Consider the following 19004-nt stretch of genomic DNA (forward strand, 5'->3'; position numbering starts at 1 on the left):
TCATCAAGTCCAACCATTAACCCAGCACTGCCAAGCCCACCACTAACCCATGTCCCTCAGCACCACATCTACACGGCTTTTATATCCCTCCAGGGATGGGCATTCCACCACTGCCCTGGGTAGCCTGTTCCAATGCTTGACAACGCTTGTGGTGAAGAAATTGTTCCTGATCTCCAATCTAAACCTCCCCTGGCACAACTTGAGGCCGTTTCCTCTCATCCTATCACTTGTTACCTGGGATAAGAGACCGACCCCCACCTCGCTACACCCTCCTTTCAGGCAGTTGTAGACAGCGAGAAGGTCTCCCCTCAGCCTCCTTTTCTCCAGGCTAAACACCCCCAGGTCCCTCAGCCGCTCCTCATCACACTTGTGCTCCAGACCCTTCACCACCTTCGTTGCCCTTCTCTGGACTCGCTCCAGCACCTCAAGGTCTTTCTTGCAGTGAGGGGCCCAAAACTGAACACAGGATTTGAGGTGCGGCCTCACCAGTGCCCAGTACAGGGGGACGATCCCTGCCCTAGTCCTGCTGGCCACACTAGTGCGGATACAAGCCAGGATGCTGGTGGCCTTCTTGGCCACCTGGGCACACTGCTGGCTCATATTCATCTGGCTGTCGATTTAACCCAATGCGTCTTGTTTTTCAGGATCTTAAAGAATTGCTGGAGAAGTTGGAAAAGAATGAAAGGAAGCTGAAGAAGCAACTGAAGATTTACATGAAGAAGGTCCAAGATTTTGAAGGTGACTTGGCTGTTGGTAGACATTGTGGGTGGGGGAACAACACTCTGGTTTTGCTGCTTTCGCCAGCCTTGGCCAGCTGCAGGTTTTTCTCTTTTTTCTTTCTGTTAAAGTAAGATTTTTCTCATTCTGGCACTGAACTAGCAGTGAGCACTGAGCTTATCGTTGGCGTGATGGCAGGGAACTGAAAGTCCAAGTGAAGCTCCTGGGTCACGCTTAGGCTGCCTGTCGCTTTAGCTTGTTAACATGGTAAACTTTGAAGAGGGTCCATGAAGTGATGGAGGGCGAGTGCTTGCTGGAGGCGTTGGTCTGATGCTCAGTTCAGAGGGTATTTAAGAAACCTTCTTGCTGTCCTTGCTGTCAATACTGTGGCCCAAGCAGAGATATAGAGAGGGGACCAGTGGCTAGCAGGCAACTGCTCTGTTCTGGGTATTTTTTTTTCATTGCCTGGCTATTTTTTTTCCCCCCCTCTGTGAAAATGATACACTAAAAAAGCTTCCCATAGGATTACTACCTTCTAGCCTGTGGTTCCTTGGAAAATAAAAGATGACTGCATCTTTTCCTCTTTAGGTCTAAATTCTGTGCTCTGTTTCATTCAGAGTCAGAACTACTGCTGACCGGTAATTCAAGACCTGATTCTTTGTATTTTTATAAGTCTGTCAAACCTGATGACATGATTGAAAACTTAATATATAACGCTTTGACCTGGTGTCTGCTCTAAGGCCAGTGGAGGACCTGAAGAGTTCTCCACTGCCAGGTACCACCTTTCATGCTCTTTTCACAGCATCCCAAGCCACGGTACCGGCGGAGGGGAGGCGGCACGAGCGTAACATACAAGTTGCTGTCCAGAGGAAGGAGAAAGATTTTCAGGGCATGTTGGAATATTATAAAGAAGACGAGCCTCTTCTCATCCGAAACCTCATTACAGGTGAGGAACTTGCTCTGCTCCTGTGCTTGGCTCCTTTTTCTCTTGCCTGGGTGAGTTTGTAAACTTGAGATCTCGAGATAGACCAAGAAATTTTCTCAAATTAATCCCTCCTGGGGCTGCACGTTTATGGTGACAGCAGTTTTGGTAGGTGAAGCAGCGCAGCACTAAGCAGACAGAGCAGAATGGATATAATCCTTAGGGATAGCAAAAAAAATGGAAAATGCAGAAAGGAGGCTGCAGTTTTTAAAGCAGGCAGTAACTTGGTGAGCTTGATACGACGTTGTAATAGATGGGGAAGGGATGGCGAAGGATAGATTCTGAGGATTTTGTACAGCAACGGAACAAATGTAGTTTGATTTATGAGATAATAACAGATAATAAACTTGGGAGCTCTTTTGTGCTGGCAGGGCCGATCAGAATTGCTGCAGCGTCCCCTTGTTCAACGCTGTTGGAGAAGTCGTGCTCCCTTGGCTAATTGTTAGTATTTACCATCACTCTAACCCCAGCAGAGTCTCGTGAGGATCTAACAAGTGCTCAAAGAGCAGTGCTAGCCCTTTGCTGTGGTCTTTGAAGTCCCCCTATTCAGACAGGCTTTTTCTTTAGAGGCTGTGAATTCCCACAGCTGCCATTAAGATTCAGTATCTTGAGGGAAAGAAGCAATTTACTACATCATGAATTTGGAGAGGGGGGGTTTATAACCTGTGGGAGGTATTCCTGAAAGCTTCAGGGAGCTTTTCTAAGGTTATTTGTGTGGTGCTTGGGTAGGCTTTCATCTGTGCATCCCTAAATTGTAATGTTATAGTGTCACAAACTTCAGTGCAGACTGTGCTGCCTCGTGCTGCAGCTCTTCTGCTTTGGCCGGCTCCAGCAGGTCCATCTGTCCACACTGCAGAGAGGGATGCAAGTTGCAGAGTCAAAATGCCATCTTCCCCAGGGCTGGGGGGGAGAGGGGTTTGCCTGGGTACGTCTCCAGCTCCGGTGTTCCCTGCTTCACCTGGCAGTTGGTGAATTTTAAGAGGATTTTAAAAATAAAACCCAAACCAAACCTTCTAGATCTCAAGCCACAGGCAGTGTCTGCTACTGTTCCCTGCCTTCCTGCCTACATCCTCTACATGTGCATCAGACATGCGGATTACATCAACGATGACCAGAAAGTGCACTCCTTGCTCACCTCCACCATCAACGGCATTAAGAAAGTGCTGAAGGTAGCTGCCAATTTTCTCTTCTCTTGGGGTTAAGGTGGTGGTGTAAGATGGTTATAACCACATCAAATCATGTGATGTTCAGCCCTCGTAGTGATTTTCAAACCTGATCACTCTTATAGCTTCTCTTTTTAGAACAACAAGGAGAATTATGATCTTAGCAATAAAATTGTTTACATTTAAAGATTAAAAAAAAATGTTTGCAGGGAACAAATGGCTAATACTGGCCCATCTCAGAAAGAGAGCTTCCTGATCTAGGTGGGGAAACTCAAAATCGTTTTGTCTTGGTATGCCCCCGCTGAAGGAGGGGGTCTCACGTGTTTTCATTCTGCTCCTCCAGAAACACAATGACGATTTTCAGATGACGTCGTTTTGGCTGGCGAATACGTGTCGCCTCCTGCACTGTTTAAAGCAATACAGCGGAGACGCGGTAAGAAACTCGTCGCTGATCTCGAGTGTTCTGGCCTTCCTCCAGGAAGGGTCTTCAGGTCTCCTGGGTCTGGTGGCTTCCCTCTGGCTACGATGTGGGGTCATCTTTGACTTCCCTCCTTTGTTAATTTGGATATAACATGAGGCAGCTCCTAGAATCATAGAATCACAGAATGGTTTGGGTGGGAAGGGACCTTTAAAGGCCATCTAGTCCAATCCCCCTGGCATAAGCAGGGACATCTTCCAATAGATCAGGTTGCTCAGAGCCCAGTCCAACCTGACCTGGAATGTTTCCAGGGATGGGGCATCTCCCACCTCTCTGGGCAACCTGTCCCAGTGTCTCACCACCCTCATCATAAAAAATTCCTTCCTTATATCTAGTCTGAACTAGAGCAGAGGTTCATGGCGCATTGCAGCAAGACAAGATATTTGAGAGCTGAAACCAGGACCCTTACAACACAACATGCAACAGACTATTTTTAATTTCATAGCCATGAGCTTTGATTTGTCTGAACAGGAGATTTCCTTGTGCTAGGCTGTTCCCCCTGGTTTTAGCAGGTCCTGCAGCTCTTCATTAATCAAGGTTTTTAGACAGCGGAAAACTGCTCCAAATATTGCAGTTTTATTCTGAGTGTTCCTACTGATTCTTTTTTCCTGTTCTGTTCAGCTACTTCAGAATAACCACACTTTAAGAGAGCAAAAATGCATAATCATAATGTAAGATTTGGGAAGGAAATCCTCTCATTTCTTGCCACCTCAGTATTATTTCATAAGTTGAAATAAGTTTTATTATAGCCAGTTCTTTCTGACAAAATCAGATCATCTCAGTTCTCTTAGTACATTATACACTGCCATTCTTATAGCTATATGTTCTGGGTAGTAACATCTTCAACAGAGCCAAATTATGTCATTTCTCATTTAGTCTTGATTTGTGTTTGATATATTGAGAAAACAAGCTTTAAGAATAAAGAAAAAAAATTTTCATGGAATCAAATTAACTGTTCAGATCATTCACAGGATAATGATGTGTAAAATCTCAGTGCTGGACTTCCAACTTTAAATTAAAAAGAAAAATAATTTAGATAATACTAACAGTTATGCTCCTGTTTGCCCTCTTCTGCCTGGATAACAAGATGACATTTTAAAGAAAACCCTCCCCAGAAAACCAGTAGAGTAAAAAAAAAAAGACACAAAATTAAATTTCACGTTTTTTGCCATGATTTACTGTGTTAAATGAACCAGCTCGTTGCAAATTCAGTTAATAATTTGGTGGAAAAAAACAGAGGGGAAAAAGTCATTCTGAGCAGCTTCTGTTGTCTTTAGTTTGAAATCTGACCTATTTTTAAGAAAATAGGTTTAAAGGAAAATCCCAAACTAAATGCAATCTTGCGGTGCAAAGAGCATGACGCTTTTTTTATTAGTCAGGGAAAATGAGAAATTCTGTAGTCAAATAAAACTGTACCTGTTGTATTTTTGCATTTTGCTAGTCAGCAAACAACCAAAAAAATAGCATCGGTCTCATCTTGACACCAAATTGATAAGACCCATAAGAACAGGCAATTAAAGCATCTGTGTTAATTACAAAGTGAAGTTAGATCACGTTTGCTTCTGCCAGCAAAACCAGCGTTCATGTCTGAGCCCAGCCCTCGGGGCTACGGCATCCATTAGCAGGGTCAGAGACCAGCTGCTGCTTCAGCACAAGGTGGGGAATAAATTCGGTTACTTGGAGAGATTTCTGAACTCCGGATCAGTTTAAAATGCTGTCACAGCATAGCATGTGATTATTTTATTTTTTTTTCATTTTCTAATATCATAATCTCAAAAAATCTGTTTTCCCATGAATAATTGCAACTCACAGGGGTAAACAAATAGCTAAAACAAGTTTCTCGGAGACTGAAATGTCATTTTCTAGTTCATCTATATATTGCGGTTAATACAAATGTTGAAACGTCGCTCCTTGCTAAAGGTAAAATAAAAATACTTATGTCTTAATGATGCTTTTCTTCTAAAAGCAGCCCTCTAGTAATAATTTATGAACAAAGGGGCTGAGTAAATCAGAGGTGATTTATGAGTCTTGATCTTTTCCGTTAACAGTCTAAAAATGTACTTCGGTAACATCTGGATCTCTTGTACTCTAAATTTTTTTTAATGCAGTTATTTTACTGGACTGTAAATAGGTGGAATAATGAAACCAGGTGTTTTAATCTCCTCCTGTTCAGGGTTTCATGACACAAAACACACCTAAGCAGAACGAGCACTGTCTGAAGAACTTTGACCTGACCGAGTACCGCCAGGTGCTGAGCCACCTCTCCATCCAGATCTACCAGCAGCTCATTAAGATAGCAGAGGGCATACTCCAACCCATGATCGGTAAGTTCACAGCACGTTAGCTGTTAGGAGGGTATTTTTTTTTTTTTGCTCTAATTATCTACTCTGAGTGTGTTTTCAGAACTTTGTACGGTGGTAGTGTGACTTCTCCCCAACGGACAAGCCTGCTGTTGGCAAAGAGGCACTTGGGGAACAACAACCCCACGCACCGCCACAGGCTGGGGAAGAGTAGCTGGAAAGTGCCTGGTGGAAAAGGAACTGGGGGTGTTGGTCAATGGCCGGCTGAATATAAGCCAGCAGTGTGCCCAGGTGGCCAAGAAGGCCAACAGCATCCTGGCTTGTGCCAGCACTAGTGTGGCCAGCAGGACTAGGGCAGGGATCATCCCCCTGTACTCGGCACTGGTGAGGCCGCACCTCGAATCCTGTGTTCAGTTTTGGGCCCCTCACGGCAAGAAAGACCTTGAGGTGCTGGAGCGAGTCCAGAGAAGGGCAACGAAGGTGGTGAAGGGTCTGGAGCACAAGTGTGATGAGGAGCGGCTGAGGGACCTGGGGGTGTTTAGTGTGGAGAAAAGGAGGCTGAGGGGAGACCTTCTCGCTGTCTACAACTGCCTGAAAGGAGGGTGTAGCAAGGTGGGGGTCGGTCTCTTCTCCCAGGTAACAAGTGACAGGACGAGAGGAAACGACCTCAAGTTGTGCCAGGGGAGGTTTAGATTGGAGATCAGGAACAATTTCTTCATGGAAAGGGTTGTCAAGCACTGGAACAGGCTGCCCAGGGCAGTGGTGGAGTCCCCATCCCTGGAGGGATTTAAAAGCCGTGTAGATGTGGTACTGAGGGACAGGGGTTAGTGGTGGGCTTGGCAGTGCTGGGTTAACGGTTGGACACGATGATCTTCAAGGTCTTCTCCAACCAAAACGATTCTGTGATTCTATGTTAGTGACAGAGGTGAGGTTGCTCCCTAGAAACAGCATTTCCCTCCAGGCCAGGTTTATGATTAAGCTTTTTATGGGTGGAAATGTGCATTATGAGGCAGGAGAGAGTTGGGAAGAGGAAACAGAAACTAATAAAGACCTTTTTTTGCAAAGGTGAGTCAGTATAAGAGTTACCTCCTCAGCTAAGTCTCTCCTCCTTGCTAAGCTAATTGAGGGGCTATTCTCCGTGCTTTGTATTTTCTAGTTGCTGGTACTTTCCTTGAGCTCCCAGCCTGGACTCTTCTATATCTGGGACTCTTTCCCTTTGCCCTTCAAATGTCATGGCACCAATTCTGGCTGTATCCGACGGCATCACCCCCTTCCATCGCTGCATGTACCTCCTGCTCCTTGCAGAAAGTTGTCTTGTTCCTCTATCAGTTAGTCAGGCTGTAAGAATTTTATTACTTTTTATCTGTCTTCATTTCTCCCAATGCTTTGAGCCAATTAATCACTTTAACTGCAGAATTTAAGGCTCTGTGGTGGGTATAGAGGGAGAACTGATTACAGCTCAAAGGAAAGGCGTTCCCAGTCTCTGCAGCATGGTAAGTGATTTCTGTGTGGTAACACCTGAGTGGAAAAAAGTGTGATCTTATACATATTCTATATGCTTCAACTATTTCATGTTATCACAATAAACTAGCAATTCATGGACCTGTCCTCCTATTCAGACCTCCCAGCACACATCGCGTTGCATCACATTGACACTGCTGTGTGTTTATGACTGCCCGTGGAGGAGCATTTCTTCCCTCCACTGACTAATCGGTGGATGCAGGCTTTTTTTAGCTCATTTTTCCCCTTTTTTTTCAGTGTCTGCGGTGCTGGAAAATGAAAGTATCCAGGGGCTTTCCGGTGTCAAACCGATGGGCTACAGAAATCGCTCCTCCAGCATGCCAGATGGTGACAGCTCCTACAGCTTAGACGAAATCATTCGCCAGCTGAACACGTTCCACATCATCATGTGTGACCAGGGGCTGGACCCAGAGATCGTGCAGCAAGTCTTCAAGCAGCTCTTCTACATGATCAACGCGGTCGCCCTGAACAACCTCCTGCTGAGGAAGGATGTCTGCTCGTGGAGCACGGGCATGCAGCTGAGGTGGGACACAGGCTCGGGGTGGGGATGGACCTGCCTAAGGAAGTTTTGTTGATTTTATAAGGTGGTGGAAAATAGGAAAATAAAATGCAGTGGTGTAAGGGGAGGGACTGTTTGGATTCAGCAGGAGACCGATGCGGCAGCAGTTAAAGCCTAACCCCTGTTGAGTGATGCCTGTGCAACGCAGTTTGCTGTGCTGCTTGTGAACTAAATGTGTGCTACGGTAATTATCTCTGGGGTGGGCTTTCCCCAGCCTTGCCTCACCCAGCCTGAGCGGGAGGGCTGCACAGCCCAAAAACTACACCGGGTGATGTAGGATGGATTGCCCATTGGGATGGAGAAGTCTCCATGGTTCCCTCCCGCTGTGTGGTTTTAAGGGAACAAGTGTTGTAGCATCGAAAGCTTCGATTCTGCAGGTGGATCTTCAAGACAAACCCCTGGTGCTGCGTGAAGTGCCTCTGGCCTCTTGTGAGCTGCAGGCAAGCAGCAGCACGGATGGCTGCTGGGCTGGGATCAGGGGCCCATGTGCCACATCCTTGTCGGTAGCGTAGTGTTGTAATGAGGATTGAAATTTGAAAGGACAGCTAGTACAAACCTGCCAGAAATGGGTCATGAATATTTATCAGCCCTGGCATAAATCTATCAACTTACTTCTTGGTGTAAATGATTTAAACCTTCCTTCGGCTGCCCTCTCCCCTTCCCACAGTGGATCCTTTGTGCGTTCCCCTTGAGCCTGGGAGCGGGCACAGGCAAAGGCATTTTTTTGTGTAGATATTTTCAAAGGTCCTTGGGTACCTCGCAGGATTTTTTTAGCATTTAAAAGCTTGTTAAAAGCTTAATTTTAATTAACTTTTGAAACTTGAACATATCTGAATGCTGCAGAAAACCACATTCCATGTGCTGTTCAGCTGTTACATGGCTTATCTAATTCTGAGGTACATAGAGTATAAATTTTGCTTTGAGTTGTCAAGTATTAAGCTTTGGCCTGTTTGTCTCATGCCACGTGTATCAAAAAAGCCCCATATACCAGCACTGCAACACACCTTGAGTCTCGTAGAGGATTTTTGAGATGCTACGTCTTATCTCTCAGCTCACATCTTCTCTTGGCTGCTTACCCAGGTTTAACATAAGCCAGCTGGAAGAATGGCTGCGTGGGAAGAACCTGCAGCAGAGCGGAGCAGCGCAAACTTTGGAGCCCTTGATTCAAGCGGCACAGCTTCTGCAGCTGAAAAAGAAAACGTCAGAAGATGCCGAGGCCATCTGCTCCTTGTGCACATCGCTCACGACGCAGCAGGTAGGGAGCAGGGCAGAGATTTACACCATATTTGGCACAGGAAGTTAAGAACTGCCCATCTAGGCTGGCTGGATCTGACCTTAAACCTTGAGACTCCATCCCAGGAGGATATAAACTCACGTGTCGTGGAAAGGGAGAAGTGGGAGGTGTGAGCTGTTCTCCAGTGGTTCTTGGAGATCCTTTCTCCCGTATCTCCATCTCAAATGTGTGTTCTTGAGAGAAGCCAAGGGGTGATAGCGGAGGAGCAGGAGTTGAGGGAGCGTCAGGAGAAGTGTTGTAGAGGTGACATCAGAAGTACTGGGAGCTGGATACCTATTCTGAATCTTCTCGTGTCACCATGTGCCAACCAACTGAAGTCCCTGTTGTTCAATTCTATTCACAATTTACAAACGTTGCCATAAGAAGTGATTTTGACAGGTACGTAGAGGCTTACCATACCTTACAGCAGGCAAAGGAACACCAGGATGACACTTGTGCTCCTCCTGCTTCTCAGTATTGACTTGTTATGGCCATATCAAGACAAAATGGTAGTGGTGCTTTATATTCTGGAGAAGTTTGACTTCTTGTGACTGTCTGTAATCCTATTTTGTTTTCAACAGATTGTAAAGATACTTAATCTCTACACTCCTGTGAATGAGTTTGAAGAACGTGTGACAGTAGCTTTCATACGAGACATACAGGTAAATTAAAGGGCTGTAAAGTGGGGGCAGTTGTACTAATGACATCTGTAGGCAATCATTACTAACTCAGGCATTTTGTAATAAGCGTGCTGCTGCTGCATGTTGTCCTGAGTTCAGTGCTCTGCGTGTGCAGTTCACAGCTCAGCTAATGCAAAGCTCTTTAGTAGCAACGTGATGCAGAAGTAAGGTTGCAGGAGTCAGCGAAGCATTGGTGAAATGGAGTTACTTGTGAGGTACAAGGCAGAAATTGGCAATAAAGGAAAAATAAATGAAAACCAAATTTCTTTTAATGCTCACAAGGAAATGGGAACAGAAATGTGTTCAGCTACTCCTAGCATATGTCTCCATCGCTGAGCAGCTGAATCAAAAGTGGTCTGCTCGTATCATGCAGTGCTGCTTTTGCTGTGCAAGGGGGTCATGTTGTTTCCAAGTCCTGTGTCGTGCTTTGTGGTCATGTAGAAAATGTAGCCAGGTTCTTCAGAAGCAGTTTCCTACAGTCTGTGTAGAAGTTGCTGTAAAATACTTGCTCAGAGGAAGGCTGCTGCAATAGAGAACAAAATAGTTCTGTTTTTTGCAATCTCTCTAAAATTGTACACATTCTCAAACTTTTGATGATGTTAAACATGACAAATGCAAAGAAAAGGCAACAATTGATAGTAAATTTGGGTTTTTTTCACCAACGCCTCATAGATGCACTTGCAAGAGCGAAATGACCCTCCGCAGCTGCTGTTAGACTTCAAGCACATGTTCCCAGTTTTGTTCCCGTTCAACCCATCCTCCATAACCATGGACTCGATTCATCTCCCTGCTTCTCTCAACTTGGAATTTCTCAATAAAGTCTGAGGAAAGTATAATTAAGCCCACCTGTCCTATCCAGAGACCTCCAGCGAATAAAGAAAAATCACGAAAGCAATTGAAGGAGCTCTTTAAATATGGACCAAACAGGTTTATGGAAGGTCCAATACACACTAATAAATGGATGCTAAACTGTACAGTAAAAAAAAAAAAACAACAAAACTGATCTATATGTGATTTTTTTTTTTTTTTTTGGTAATTTGCAGCTCAGAAATAAGGATACTTGAAATGTAGATTTATTTTTTACCGCTTGATTTTATGTTGACATAGTTCAAAGCCCCTAATTATCTCCAAAAGCCACTACCAAAAAAAGAATGGTGAGAGACAACTTACTTTGATCTTCATAGGTATCTGTGAAGAAATGACAGTGAAATCAAAAACAAAATCGGAGACACTTATGCTGCCTTGAAGGACGTGTAATTTGTCTAATAGGGAGGTGGTTTTGTGTGTGTTAATAATGGGACATGCAATTCTGCCTCTTTTTCTTGCTAGTAACTATCAATATCATTAGTTCAGGAAGTAAACTGCAGAAAGTGCAAGTATGTGTTTATGACGCCGGTTAAGATAATGGGCTTGGATGCTGCTTGTTTCCACTGTGACGTGTAATTTGTCACAAATTCTATGTTTGAGAAACGCTGTTGCTCCCCCTGCCTACATTCAGTGCGTCTCTCTCATGAGAATTCACATAAATTGTCAGTTTGGACTTTCTTCCGTTACCAAATTTACGTTAGTGACTCACAAAGGTTTTGTCCTGGTGAAATAATCTCGAGACCAGGGACTGCCCTAGGCCTCCTGCTTCTAGTATAGATGAGCATCATCCTGATCTCTCCTGTTGGCTTTCCCTGTGTTTTTAAAAGTCAAAAACATTCATGCAGTGGCTATTGAGGTTCTTAGACCAGAATCTCATCACAGAAACACAGAATGTTAGGGATTGGAAGGGACCTCGAAAGATCATCTAGGCCATCTAGGTCTCCCCTCAGCCTCCATTTCTCCACACGAAACACCCCCAGGTCCCTCAGCCGCTCCTCATCACACTTGTGCTCCAGACCCTTCACCACCTTCGTTGCCCTTCTCTGGACTCGCTCCAGCACCTCAAGGTCTTTCTTGTAGTGAGGGGCCCAAAACTGAACACAGGATTCGAGGTGCGGCCTCACCAGTGCCAAGTACAGGGGGATGATCCCTGCCCTCGTCCTGCTGGCCCCACTAGTGCTGGTACAAGCCAGGATGCTGGTGGCCTTCTTGGCCTCCTGGGCACACTGCTGGCTCATATTCAGCCGGCCATTGACCAACACCCCCAGTTCCTTTTCCACCAGGCACTTTCCAGCTACTCTTCCCCAGCCTGTGGCGGTGCGGGGGGTTGTTGTGCCCCAAGTGCCTCTTTGCCAACAGCAGGCTTGTCCGTTGGGGAGAAGTCACACTACCACCGTACAAAGGTCTGAAAACACAGAATCACAGAATCACAGAATGTTAGGGATTGGAAGGGACCTCGAAAGATCATCTAGTCCAATCCCCCTGACGGAGCAGGATTGCCTAGATCATGTCACACAGGAAGGCGTCCAGGCGGGTTTCGAATGTCTCCAGAGAAGGAGACTCCACAACCCCTCTGGGCAGCCTGTTCCAGTGTTCAGTCACCCTCACCGTAAAGAAGTTTTTCCTCATATTTATGTGGAACCTCCTGTGTTCCAGCTTGCACCCATTGCCCCTTGTCCTGTCAAGGGATGGCACTGAGAAGAGCCTGGCTCCATCCTCATGACATTTGCCCTTTACATATTTATAAACATTAATGAGGTCACTCCTCAGTCTCCTCTTCTCTAAGCTAAAGAGACCCAGCTCCCTCAGCCTCTCCTCATAAGGGAGATGTTCCACCCCCTTAATCACCTTCGTGGCTCTGCGCTGGACTCTCTCTAGCAGTTCCCTGTCCTTCTTGAACTGAGGGGCCCAGAACTGGACACAATATTCCAGATGCGGCCTCACCAGGGCAGAGTAGAGGGGGAGGAGAACCTCTCTCGACCTGCTGACCACACCCCTTCTAATACACCCCAGGATGCCATTGGCCTTCTTGGCCACAAGGGCCCATTGCTGGCTCATGGTCATCCTGTTGTCCACTAGGACCCCCAGGTCCCTTTCCCCTACGCTGGTCTCCAACAGCTCTGCCCCCAACTTGTACTGGTACATGGGGTTGTTCTTGCCCAGATGCAGGACTCTACACTTGCCCTTGTTATAGTTCATTAAATTTCTCCCCGCCCAACTCTCCAGCCTGTCCAGGTCCCTCTGAATGGCTGCGCAGCCTTCCGTTGTGTCAGCCACTCCTCCCAGTTTTGTGTCATCAGCGAACTTGCTGACAGCGCACTCTATTCCCTCACCCAAGTCATTAATGAATATATTGAATGGTACTGGTCCCAGTACCGACCCTTGAGGGACTCCGCTAGACACAGGCCTCCAACTGGACTCTGTCCCACTGACCACCACTCTCTGGCTTCTTTCCTTCAGCCAGTTCACAATCCACCTCACTACCCGATCATCCAGACCACACTTCCTCAGTTTAGCTGCGAGGATGCTGTGGGAGACCGTGTCAAACGCTTTACTGAAATCGAGATAGACCACATCCACAGCTTTACCATCATCTATCCACCGGGTTATACAGGGCTTAGATAAATGAAGAATACTTTAAAATAAAGATAAAGTTTTAAAACAAAAGGGAATGGATAAGCAATGAAATGTTTTAACACAAAAAAATTGTAAGATAGTGCGTTAGTAACATAAGCCATTTCTTTAAGAGTGAACACAAACTCTTTGTATACAACAACCTTAAACGAATAATTGCAATCAATTCAAATTCTGTTAGGGGTTTTTTTTTTTTTCTAACCTAACTTATAAATTAAAACCAACCAACGCTCTGTCCACACCAGGTAGATGTTGAAAGGGGCCAGCTACTCACAAAAGCAGTCATTGAGTTTTCTCAGTCGTTATGATGACACATTGAATTCTTAAAGACACACTAAATCCCACCATGCTGCTGTCACCTTTTTAGATCAGGAACGTGTTTTGGTTTAAACATCATGTATATAATCTATGTATATACAAACTGTAATAGTCCTGTATGTACTATATCTGTATATTACTATCCAAAAGCACATTTTTAAAGAAAAAGTTGAGTGCTGTGAAGAATTAGATTGGTCTATACCAATGGGTAAATACCTTCTTTCAAACAGACTATGGTTTCGTACGGCTGCTACCAGTGAAGGACAGACTGAAGGCCATTCCTTAGGGAGAAGTTATCTTTTCTTGTAACTATCACCCAGCTAATTACAGAAGAAAATTTATTGCTTGTATACCTACCTCCAAACTACACTCCTTGAGTATTTGCATCTACTGCGTATATTCAGTAGTGCCTTCACCTCCCCTTCATATACAACACCACCACTTTGCTGTCTGGGCCCAGCAAGCATCCTCTTCTGTCACTTGCTCAGCTACAACATTTTTATTTATTGTACCTACCTCTTTTCACACTTTGCAAATGAATGTTTTTGCAATGCTTGGAATTTAATTTTTTTAATTGTATTCTATCCCTTTTTTTTTTTTTCACACTACAGTAGTCATCACAGTTTAAAAATAGAAAAATAATTCAAAGCAGAATTCAGTCCTTCTGTAAGGTGGTTTTAACACAGAGCCATTTCTCGGAATTCATCTTAGACCAGCAGTTTCCTCTCAGGCTCTTCAGGTCTCTACCTCTCTCTGCTGTAAATTATTCAGAGTACAATTCCCAACAGATTGATTAAACCAATGCTGATCGTTCAGACTAAATGACAGCTTGCTGGAGAATCCTCTTCCTCAACGGTTTTGTTACTGGTAGCAATGATAAAATGTGGTCAGTGCTCTTTCTAGGGGATAATGGTCTTTCACTGTGGCATTTTCAGTATCATAATTTATATGTACAACAAAAGAGACTTTCTTAGAAACTCTTGCTATGTATGGAGAGGAACGGGGATTTAATGTCTTGATCTGTGATTATGTAGTTTATCCATTAACATCCATCCGGCAGAGGACTCTGTATGAAATATCTTTAATATATGTTATTTTTTCTGTTAGCAGTTTTTAAAATTTGTTTTTAAAAGTTAATTTTGTTAAATTGCTATGCTCAAGCATGCCTTTCTTTCCTCAGATTGGCACTTCTTTATTTAAAAGGGCAAATTTAACACAAAGCATGGCTTTGAGAAAGCTGGCTGTTTTCCAGATCTCTTTATTTTTAAATATTGATTATTAAGTTGAACATTTTCCCACTGGGTGCCTTTAGCTGTTACTAAGGTAACTGACTTCTCAACCGCTGTTTCTCTGAAACAAGCGTTAAAATATGGGGATTATTTTTATTGTTCTGTCATAAAAAGTAGTCGTGGATCTCTAAGTCTGCTTATAAAAAAACGTCGCTCTGCGGAGGTCTGCAAAAAACACTTTGAAGTTCCTAGGAAAAAAACAATACTGACCCATACTGGTTTTTGGATGTATAATGTAGCTCAGGAAAGCACTATTGGGAATAAAAAAAGAAAAAAACAAACCCCAAAATGAAACCCCCAAAAAAACAAATCACACCAACCACCACCACTACGAAACCAACACTTCAAAGGTGAGTAGACCAAAGGCATGTGCTGTCTGACCTACGAGTACCATCCAGGACAACGCACGCGCTTTATTTTCACTAGAAACTTGCTTTGATTTTCTTCTTTTTTCTTTCATTGGCACTTTGTAGCTGAGGTTGCTTATCTTTCAGCTGGTGGAGCGGTTGTAGTTGGCTGTAGAGAAGAACATTAGACCTCAAGATTGAATTTAGGCAATCCTACATCATAAACATTTTTTTGCTCATACAACTTATTCTACTGTATCTAAAAAGAAGACTTTGTGTGAGTGAAACAGGAACAAAATGTGGCCATGTTGCAGAGTTTAAGCATAGTGGCTACCCTTCCTGATACTGCAAGATAATGACCCTCCATGGGTGTGATTTGCAAAAGATAAAAGTGACAAAGATGCACTTGAAACAACAGGTCATTTCCCTCCATTTTCAGCGGTGAAACTCTGCAAGTTTATTCTTTTAGACCATATTTAACTGAAACACTAGCATTTTGCCATTGCATATAAATATAATAACCTAATTAAAATTAGTTGTATGAACTGCCATGAAGCTTTCTCCTCCAACTTTATTGATTCACATATATTACAGTCATAAATGGATTTTTTTTTATTTCCTGAAAGAAGTTCTAGCAATGTAGATGTTAAGGAAAACAACCCAGAGGACATATTCCCCAATGGGTATAGAAGTTATTTCTGAATCTAAATGCCAGTAGACAAAAACTTTGAAATTAAGTTGTAATGAGAAAAAAAAACTTGCCAAAAAATGTGCTACTACAGTGCAATGTCTAGTTTTGTTTGTTTGGGGATTTTGTGGGGGGGGTTGTGAAGTCTCATTACCTTAACAAGCAGAAGGTACAGCTGCTTTCGAAGAAGTTCAATAATACACAGGAGGGGATACTGTAGATGAAATACTAGTGCTTATAAATATTTTTCCATTTTGAACAAACCTGTAAACTACACCTTTGTTTATAGGAAAATGCTTGTAATAGTCACTGTAATATTCAGCTGTGGATAAAAAAAAAATTTGTGAAATAAACACTTTTGAAGAAATTGTGACTTTTGATCAAAAATGGAAATGTAAAAAAATACATCTTTCAATACTTACCTCTATATATTGGACGTAGAAATTTCTGTTTTAAAATGACAAAGTGCTTTCCAAACACAAATAAACAGTCTCAAAGGTTTTACTTAAGACTTTGAAAGGTTTTGAGAGGTGCTTAAATATTGTGAATGAATTAGAAACCATTGAGCATGGAATCTTATGGCCTTGAAGGCCATTGCAAATGAGTGGGGACACGGTGCCAGCCCCTGTGCATGTGCAGTCAATGGCAGAGAGAGAAAATACAATAAAACCCTCTGCTTTTTTAAAAGATAAAGTTGTTGCTATACATTCACTCATCTCTAGATTAATGAAAACATTGGAATTATGTAGGGAAAGCGGTTGAAAGATTTCTTTGAAATCAAAAATGGGATTGTTCACAGGAAGAACTATTTTTCTTCTAGAAAATTTATCACACTTAAATTGCATCAATGAAGACATACGGCAATTTTTATTTGTACATGAAATATTTTTACTGATCCTCCCACAGAATCAATCACAAAATCACAGAATCAATCAGGTTGGAAGAGACCTCTGGGATCATCGAGTCCAACCATTGCCCTGACACCACCATGGCAACTAGACCACGGCACTAAGTGCCATGTCCAGGCTTTTCTTAAACACCTCCAGAGGTGGTGACTCCACCACCTCCCTGGGCAGCCCATTCCAATGGCTAATGACCCTTGCTGAGAAGAAATGCTTCCTAATGGCCAACCTGAACCTCCCCTGGCCAAGCTTGAGGCTGTGTCCTCTTGTCCTAGCGCTAGTTGCCTGGGAGAAGAGGCCGACTCCCACTGCACTACAACCTCCTTTCAGGGAGTTGGAGACTGCACTAAGGTCACCTCTGAGCCTCCTCTTCTCCAGGCTAAACACCCCCAGCTCCCTCAGCCGTTCCTCGTAGCTCAGACCCTCCAGACCCTTCACCAGCTTGGTCGCCCTCCTCTGGACTCGCTCCAACACCTCAACATCTCTCTTGAAGTGCGGGGCCCACAACTGGACACAGGATTCAAGGTGCAGCCTCACCAGTGCTCAGTACAGAGGGACCATCACTTCCCCAGACCGGCTGGCTACACTATTCCTAATAGAGGCCAGGATGCCACTGGCCTTCTTGGCCACCTGGGCACACTGCTGGCTCATGTTTAGCCGCCTGTCCATCAGCACCCTCAGGTCTCTTTCCACCGGGCCGCTTTCTAACCACTCTTCCCCCAGCCTGTAGCGCTGCAGGGCGTTGTTGTGGCCCAAGTGTAAGACCCTGCACTTGTTCTTGTTGAACCTCATGCTGTTGGTCTCGGCCCATCTATCCAACCTGTCCAGATCCCCAGCTTGGTGTCATCTGCAAATTTACTGAGGGTGCACTCAATCCCTACGTCTAGATCATCTATAAAGATATTGAACAGCACCGGCCCCAGAACTGAGCCCTGGCGAACACCGCTAGTGACCGGCCGCCAGTTGGACTTTGCCCCATTCACCACCACTCTCTGGGCTCGGCCATCCAGCCAGTTTTTAACCCATCGAAGAGTCCACCCATCCAAGCCCCGGGCAGCCAGTTTGTCCAGGAGGATGCTGTGGGAGACAGTGTCGAATGCCTTACTGAAGTCTAGATAGACACATCCACAGCCCTGCCCTCATCTACTGAGCGGGTCACTTGGTCATAGAAGGAGACCAGGTTGGTCGAGCAGGACCTGCCTTTCATGAATCCATGTTGGCTGGCCCCGATTGTCCTGCATGTGCCGTGCAATGGCACTCAGGATGATCTGTTCCATCACCTTGCCTGGCACCGAGGTCAGGCTGACAGGCCTACAGTTCCCTGGATCATCCTTCTGGCCCCTCTTGTAGATGGGCGTTACATTTGCTAATTTCCAGTCAGCTGGAACTTCTCCAGTTAACCAGGACTGCCGGTAGATAACAGAGAGTGGTTTGGCAAGTTCATCTGCCAGTTCCTTCATTACTCTGGGGTGAATCCCATCCAGGCCCATAGCCTTGTGGGTGTCCAGCTAGCACAGCAGGTCACTAACCGTCTCCTCCTGGATCATGGGAGGTTCACACAGTCCCCCGTCCCTAACTTCAGGCTCTGGGGGCCGAGTCTCCTGAGGACAACCGATCTTGACATTAAAGACCGAGGCAAAGAAGGCATTGAGCACCTCTACCTTTTCCTCATCCCCTGACACTACACTACCCTCCTCATTCAGCAAGTGGTGGAGGCTCTCCTTGACCCTCCTTTTGCTGTTGATGTATTTGTAGAAACTTTGTTATCTTTGACTGTAGCAGCCAAATCAAGCTCTAATCGAGCTTTGGCCCTTCTAATCTTCTCCCTACATGACCTAGCAACATCCCTATAGACCTCCCGAGTTACCCGACCCTTCTTCCAGAGCAAGTAGGCTCTCTTTTTTCCTTAAGTTCTAGCCTAAGTTCTCTGTTTAACCAGGCCGGTCTTTTTCCCTGACAGCTTGTTTTCCTACACACTGGGACAGCCTGCTCCTGAATATTTAGCAATTCCCTTTTGAAGCATGTCCAGCCTTCCTGGACTCCTTTGCCCTTCAGGACCGACTCCCAAGGGACTCGGTCCACCAACCTCTTAAACAGGCTAAAGTCTGCCTGGTCGAAATCTAAGGCAGAAGCTCTGCTCTTGCCCCTCCTTACTTCCCCCACTATGGAAAACTGTAACATTTCATGGTCACTATTCCCAAGACGGCCACCAACCCTCACATCTCCCCCTAGTCCTTCTCTGTTCACAAACAACAGGTCAAGCAGGGCCCCTCCTCTAGTGGGCTC

At 44.8% G+C, this 19004-nt stretch overlaps 1 protein-coding gene across 1 annotated transcript in view; it reads left to right on the forward strand.

The window, feature by feature from the left end:
• MYO5B (myosin VB) overlaps window positions 1-10560 on the forward strand; it is a 158771-nt gene extending 148211 nt beyond the window's left edge. Inside the window, exons 32-40 of the mRNA XM_068422068.1 lie at window positions 645-738; window positions 1520-1663; window positions 2717-2868; window positions 3206-3295; window positions 5514-5664; window positions 7399-7684; window positions 8801-8975; window positions 9575-9655; window positions 10346-10560. Of these exons, the coding sequence (XP_068278169.1) occupies window positions 645-738; window positions 1520-1663; window positions 2717-2868; window positions 3206-3295; window positions 5514-5664; window positions 7399-7684; window positions 8801-8975; window positions 9575-9655; window positions 10346-10498 (1326 nt within the window). The 3' untranslated portion in view covers window positions 10499-10560. The remainder of the gene's footprint in view (window positions 1-644; window positions 739-1519; window positions 1664-2716; window positions 2869-3205; window positions 3296-5513; window positions 5665-7398; window positions 7685-8800; window positions 8976-9574; window positions 9656-10345) is intronic.
• Window positions 10561-19004: the final 8444 nt, after the last annotated feature.

This window comes from Nyctibius grandis, chromosome Z (genome assembly GCF_013368605.1).
Source record: "Nyctibius grandis isolate bNycGra1 chromosome Z, bNycGra1.pri, whole genome shotgun sequence".
Classification (NCBI taxonomy): domain Eukaryota; kingdom Metazoa; phylum Chordata; class Aves; order Nyctibiiformes; family Nyctibiidae; genus Nyctibius; species Nyctibius grandis.